This window comes from Nannospalax galili, unplaced genomic scaffold (genome assembly GCF_000622305.1).
Source record: "Nannospalax galili isolate Female #2095 unplaced genomic scaffold, S.galili_v1.0 scaffold398, whole genome shotgun sequence".
Lineage (NCBI taxonomy): Eukaryota > Metazoa > Chordata > Mammalia > Rodentia > Spalacidae > Nannospalax > Nannospalax galili.
The window spans coordinates 358,635-365,799 of NW_008341813.1; the positions used below are offsets into that span (position 1 = coordinate 358,635).

At 38.3% G+C, this 7,165-nt stretch overlaps 1 protein-coding gene across 1 annotated transcript; it reads left to right on the forward strand.

The window, feature by feature from the left end:
* The first annotated feature begins 406 nt into the window (after positions 1-406).
* On the forward strand, positions 407-1,365 carry LOC103737583 (olfactory receptor 52E4-like). The gene is given in 2 exon segments (XM_008837410.2): positions 407-863; positions 866-1,365. Coding segments are annotated over 2 exon segments (957 nt in total).
* Positions 1,366-7,165: the final 5,800 nt, after the last annotated feature.

The following is a 7,165-nucleotide window of genomic DNA, read 5'->3' on the forward strand; positions in this document are numbered from 1 at the left end:
GATGACGGTATAATGCAGCAGTTCTTGAGATTTAGGACTTGCAAACACTGGATCACAATCACAGAACAGTCTGTACAGTAGTGTCCCCAAAGTAATAGATGGCAAGGAACACCATAAAGTGTGTTCCACCTGATAGACTAATCCCCGTTTTTTCAAAAATCTCATGAATTAGAAAAAAGTTGGCCATATCATCTGCCATAGTTCTCAGATCTACAACATGTGTTGGAAGACTTGTTCAATTAGTTCTGAAAAAAAAAGAGAATACCTTACGTTTGTAAATTTAATATTTGTATCATTTTATTCAGTAAACTGACTGATATTTTTCAACTCCTAGGACCTTGATAAAGGAACATCTTAACAAGAGGGAAATTCCTCTTAAGCAGAATTCCCTCCACATGCCAGGAGAATGACTTCTGTCAATAGCACACAGCTCCATCCCCTCTTCTTTCTACTGGTCGGAATTCCAGGCCTGGAAGCTGTTCATGTCTGGATTGCTTTCCCATTCTGCCTTGTGTATCTGACATCCCTTGTGGGGAACATCACCATTCTCTTTGTGATCAAGACTGAACACAGTCTCCACCAGCCCATGTTCTACTTCCTGGCCACGTTGTCTCTGATTGATCTGGGTCTCTCCACGTCCACCATCCCCAAAATGCTGGGCATCTTCTGGTTCAATCTCCAAAAGATCAGCTTCGGGGGCTGCCTGGCTCAGATGTTCTTCATCCACCTGTTCACAGGCATGGGGACTGTTTTGCTGGTGGTCATGGCTTACGACCGGTTTGTTGCCATCTGCAATCCTCTCCAGTACACTGTGATCCTCACCAATAGAACCATCAGCCTTCTCCTCTCTGTTGTTGTTGGAGAAATTTAATTCTTGTGACTCCGTTCTTGTTTCTCATTCTGCGTCTGCCCTTCCATGGGCACCACGTCATGCCTCATACATACTGTGAACACATGGGTCTTGCCAGACTGGCCTGTGCACCCATCAAGATCAACATCATCTATGGACTCATTGTGATTTCTAATATCCTTATGGATATGATTCTGATTGCCTCTTCCTATGTGCTTATCCTCTGAGCTGTTTTCTGCCTTCCCTCTCAAGACACCCGACTAAAGGCTCTCAATACCTGTGGTTCCCACGTCTGTGTCATGCTGTGTTTCTACACACCAGCCTTGTTCTCTTTTATGACACACCTCTTTGGCCAAAACATTCCCCACTACATCCATATCCTTTTAGCTAATCTATATGTGGTTCTCCCACCTGCCCTTAACCCTGTCAATTATGGAGTCAGAACTAAGCAGATAGGAGAGTGGGTTATAAAGATATTTGTACAAAAAGAACATTGCTGTATAAAGCTTGAGTAAATTAACCATATATAACCCAAGGTGTAATAATGTGTGTTCTCTTTTAACTCCTGGTAATTTTAAGTGTGGTTGCCACATCTTGCATTTTGATTGGAAGTGGTTTAGTGTTAAATGAAAAGGAAAACTATAATTACTGTCCAATCTCACTACCCACCTCCATGTACCTGGACAAAGTTTACAATGTAATGGAGGTAACATTGGAGGTGGCAATGGTCTTTGAGTAGAATCATTCACAGCAAAGGGTTGGAACTTTCTCGATTCCCCCACATCTCTTTAAGGTAAGTTTGGATACTAAAGGATATTTCCCTAATTATATTTTATAGATGAAAATGTAAGGCTTAGTCCTTGGCTTGGAGATCAGTAATGTTTGAATTAGAACCTCTACCGCCCCACAGCTCTCTATTCTTAAGCCTAAATATTATCTTCATCTCTAGAATCATTGCATCACTCTGTTAAATTCTCTTAGTCTTGTTGTTTTGTGTTGGTGGTGGTGGAGGTGGTATTTTTTTGACAGGGCATCCCTAATCCCAGCCCAGGTGGAACATGGACCAGGATGGCCTCAATCTTCCTGAGATCTGCCTGCCTTTGCCTCCTGGCAAAGGTGCTCACCACTAAGTCTGGCATCTCTGTCTTCTTTTTACCATCATTATTGCTTCTTTCCTCTCTTCTTACTCCTTTCTCACCTTCATTATTTCTCCAATGAACTAGGTCTTAGTATATTAAGGATTTGACATCCTAACCATGAATATTAAGGAAATGTGATGTTCTTTTTCAATTTGATTCAAGTCAGTTTAGATGTAATTTTAAACACCTTGTGTCTTAATTCCAATCTGATTCTACACATCATTTACCTTCAGATACACAGGACTTTATAAAATTTGGAAGAGGAAATCAGGTTGATTCTGTGGCTTAACCACAAAACAAAACTTAAAATATCTCCTTGATATTAAGCTCAAAATAACCTCAGCAAAATTTATTAATGCTATGGAGTGTGAATATTTGGACACATTGCCAGACTCCAGATATAAGTGAAGAACAAAGTTTTCTTTAAGATAAGTCAAGAGGGCTATGGGCAGAAATTCATGGCTGATTTTTGCTTAGAAATCAGCAGATGTGCCTTGATAGCTTGTGTTTTAGAAACATTGTCTAGGTCTGTACGAGAATACACAAAGCACTCAGGCTATTAATGTTAGTAAATATGGGCAGATAGAGTCAAGAAGATTGGAAAGGAATATCGTTCATTTTCTGTGAATCTGAGAAGCTCTTATTCTGAAATGACACTAGCTAAGCCTGGTTCCTTTGTCCAAAATAATCTTGTAGAATTTCCTATGTGCATGAATTGTATTTGATTTTAACAGCCTCTGAGCCATGCACCTAAAATTTCAGAAATACATTTTGCATTTCCAGTAAGAAAACATGGAAAAACATTGAAACCTGGTCTACTACCTTTATCTTACAAATAAAATGACTGAAGTCCAAATAAACACAGATATCTGTGTCCACAAAATGTGTCAAATTGACCCATTTTTAGCATCATTTTCATGTAACAGAAGGAAGATCATTTAGATTCTGTTTAACTAAGTGAGAGGTGAGGAAAGCATTACTTTTTCTCAATTGTGGTGGAATTATGAAGTTAGAAGGAGGATTACAAAGGAAAAGAAAGGATGTCAGGACAAGGGGTAATGGAAAGGGAAATGTGATCAAAGTGTGTTATGTCCACTTATGAAAATGAAACCCATTACTCTGGACAATTGATATACAATGATCAAAGGCTATGAAAACACCTTGCCTTTGAAATTTGTTATTGAAATGTTGTAGGAATGACTTTTATAAAGTGGCTGAATCTGAATTAATGACTTTTAATCAACCTTGGCAATCTCATGAATCACAAGCTCTTGTGACCTGGGCAACTAATCTTGTTTCCTAGGACTTTCAATTTGCTACTGTACCCCAAGATAAAGAATTGATGTGAGTATGCTTGAGAATTAACATATCAAAGCATAGAAAGAAAGCACACATCCTCATTAAATGCAATGAAAATTGGGAAGAACATTTGACATTGTGTGTATGAAATACTTCAGTACTAGGGATAAAAAGCAGTATTGTCTGATAAAATAAGGGTGGATTAAAGTTTGTGGTTCTCCAATTAAACCTGGAGCAATGGTTTTGAATAAAAGTATAGTTGAGGGGGCTAGAGAGATGGCTCAGCAGTTAAAAGCACTGACTGCTCTTGCAGAAGACCGGGATTCGAGTCCCAGCACCCACACGGTGGCTAACAACCATCTGCAACTCCAGTTCCTGGGGAATCTGATGCCTTGTACCAATATCCATGGGCATTGCATGACAACGGGTGCACTTACACATATGCAGGCAATATACTCATACACATAAAATAAAATAAAAAATAATAATAAATAAAACATTTTTTTAACTGCGCTTGAGGCCTGATTCAGGAGCACAGTTTCAGGGAACAATTTCAAGAGATATCTAGGGGAATAGGTGTCCTCCAAGTTTGAGCCCACTCAAAAACTAAAGTTAGGAGTCAGGTTCTTTTATTCAGGTACTGATTGTAATGTGGCATGGTGACAACACAAAGATGTAGCCACTATTAAAAAGTCACCAACTTTCTGTCCTATACCTTTTATCCTAAAAGGAACCAAGGCTCTCTGAGAAGAAAACGTTCTCAACCTTGGAGCTGTGGAAATAAATATATATCTAAAATAGAAAAATTGCACTTAGGGTGATAGCTCAGAGAGCTTTTGCTATCTGTTTTTTTAAAATGCCGCTACTTGATCATTAATTAGCCATAATGTTCAAATGGCAAGCAAAGTTTTGTTGATTTAACTTTTATTAATTGAGACTCTATCATATTGGCTAACATAACAGGCACTCAATACAGATAAATACAAGAAACATTGGCTTGGCAGATGCATAGTACTGACATCTAGGGGTCAAAGTGAATATATTCTTTGAGCAAATAAAATAAGAGTCCTATATGGGCTGGCTGTAACTGCATTTTCTTTGTACACACTTGTTTGTTTGATTGCTGAACACCAATAAGTTCTATTTCAAATAAGTAATTCAGATAACTTCCACTTCAATAATAGTTTGAATCTAATGTTAAATGTTCTACCACTCAAATGCATTAATTCATTGAATTCTGAGAAAAATCATGTGAAAAGCATATTGTCATTTTAAAAAATTTATTAAGCTTTTGTAGTTTTCTACAATGGTTCTTAATCATTTTGTCACCCCTGAAAAACTATAAGGAAAGCAATAAAGCTCAGGTGCTAAAAAATACTTTATTAGAAGTCAGGTGTGGTATCACATACCTTTAGTCCCAGCATGAGAGAGGCAGAGGTAGACAAATCTCTATGAGATCAAGGCCAGTGTGGGCTACATAGCGAGTTCCAGACCAGATGGGGCTAACAAGGAGACCCTGCCTCAATAAATGACAAAAAAAAGTTAAGTTGCCCAACTCCAAAGTATTTTCTCCAGGAGCAAAATGTTTAAAAATTATATTTATGACCCATTGTTTATCAACCAGCTTCTTATTTTTGTTAGAGCAACTCAGAAAAATAAAAATTCCAGTTTGTCATTGGACGTTGTTTCATACATACATCCAACAAAACATAAGTAAATAACTTTATGGACAAGAAAATGAACAAGAAAAGAAGTCTTTATCTTTGACCCATCAACCATCTCATATGAGCCATCTAGTTATAGCACAGCTAGATAAATGCACAAAAATGTTACTAGACTGCTTGGAAGAAGATTTCATTCTTATTGTTTTTTTTTTAATTTTTACAAGATATTTTTTCTCCTTTGGGTTATAGTGACCATGGTTACATGGCAAGTAAAGTGCAATTGTAAGACCCAGAAATGGTGGACGACCATAAAAGAAACAGAGTCTTCCAGACAGCTAGGGAGTCACTCAAATGAATTACAGCAATAGTAACAACATGTACAAGTGGATGGGTGAGGTTCATATAGGAGTTCCATCCAAGGATACATACTATGCAGTCTCCTATTCTTTAAAACTTGACCAGTTGTGGCCTTCTGTGTGCATCACACTCTGTTGTATAAGGGAGCTTTACTAGTGAGAGTGGGGGGATGCATTAGTTTTCTCTCTACTGCTTGTTCCACTATGTTCCATGAACGTTAGGTGTACAGGTTCAACTGTCAATGTGTCACCTACTACTGGGCAACTCTCAGATGTACATTCTGTGTCTGACCAGTTGTGCCATTCTACAGTAGCCTCCATCTACTGCAAAAAGGAGCTTCTTTGATAAGTAGTGTATGGTAGGCTTGTCTGTAAATATAAGGATCCATATTTAGCATATGGTAAGAAATTTCATTTGTCTAGAGATATGAAAGAGACAGGGTTTTCTCTCAGATCTATGTTCTCTCCTGCCATGTATACTTGGCTGATTTTACAGTGACACTAATGAGTTCACTCCCACTGATTTTAAGCCCAATTAGATAGCTGTTGATTACCCACTAGATAACAGTGCCAATACTGAGGCAGTTTGCCATGCCAGTCATTAAGGTTATTAGAATTTAGGGCTGGGTTGGACCATCAATTGTTTTTCTTCCTTGACAGTTTGCATCTTATCATCTGGCATTATGAGAACTAAACTTAAAATATTTTTTAAATAAATATTAATAATAATAATTTAAATTTAAATACAAAATTTAAACTTGAAAAATTATACTTTAAGAAAACACAGGGGGCTGGAAAGATGGCTCAGAGATTAAAAGCACTGGATGCTCTTGAAGAAGACCCAGGTTTGATTGCTAGCATCCATATAGCATCTAACAACCATCTGTAACTCCAGTTCTAGTGGATTCAATGCCCTCTTCTGACTTCTGTCAAGCACTTCATCACACAGGTGCACTTACATACATGCATACAATACACTCATACACATACAATAAAAATAATAAATAAAATATTTTTTAAAGAAAAAAAGTAGGGCCTTGGAAGTTTCAGTTCATTTTTTCCTCCCCTGTTACCAATGCACTTCGTGGTTTTGGTGGTATGGTGGCTAGTCCATGACATACGCCAGTGACCATGCCCCTGGGAGGGCTCAGGGAAAATCACAGAAGGGACAGAAAGAATGCACGAGCCAGAAGACAGAAAATGGGCAGGACACAGCCATTGCCATCATGTCCCACAGCAAATGAGGTGGTCTGTACTGGGCCAGCACAAATCCGAGCCTGTCATTCCTCAGTTAAGGATAAGGGAGGGCCTCATAGGATCCTATCCCTCCCTGCTGAACTGTTGGTAGACTCTGGAGAAGGGCATTCATTTGTGTGTACTGGAGCCCACCAGGCTCCAGTAGAAAGTTCCAAACCTATGTTCACACATATGTCCATGGTTAAACACAGAGGGTCATAAAACAAAACAAAAAGACATGAGTGTGATAAGAGCATTTGTAGGGAAGAGGATGGATTGTCAGGGTAGAAGGGAGATAGAAAGTGAGGATGAGAGTAATCAAAATATATACATGTATGAAATTATTAAAGAACAAATGTAATGAAGATTTTATTTTTAAGAAAGCATGTCCTTAAACTCTACATTAAACTTCATTTGCTTTAGAAAGAGTGGGTGTGATGTTGATGTTCTATTTAGAGCTGAGCATTCCTCAGAGGAAGCAGAAAGATTATCAGAACCAGAGATGTTGGCTGACTATAAGGAAACTGTTTTCTGGACAGAACTTGGAAGGTACAGAAAAGAACTCACAACAATTGTGACAGCACACACAAGACCTGCACAAGCACAAGCCAGACAAAATTC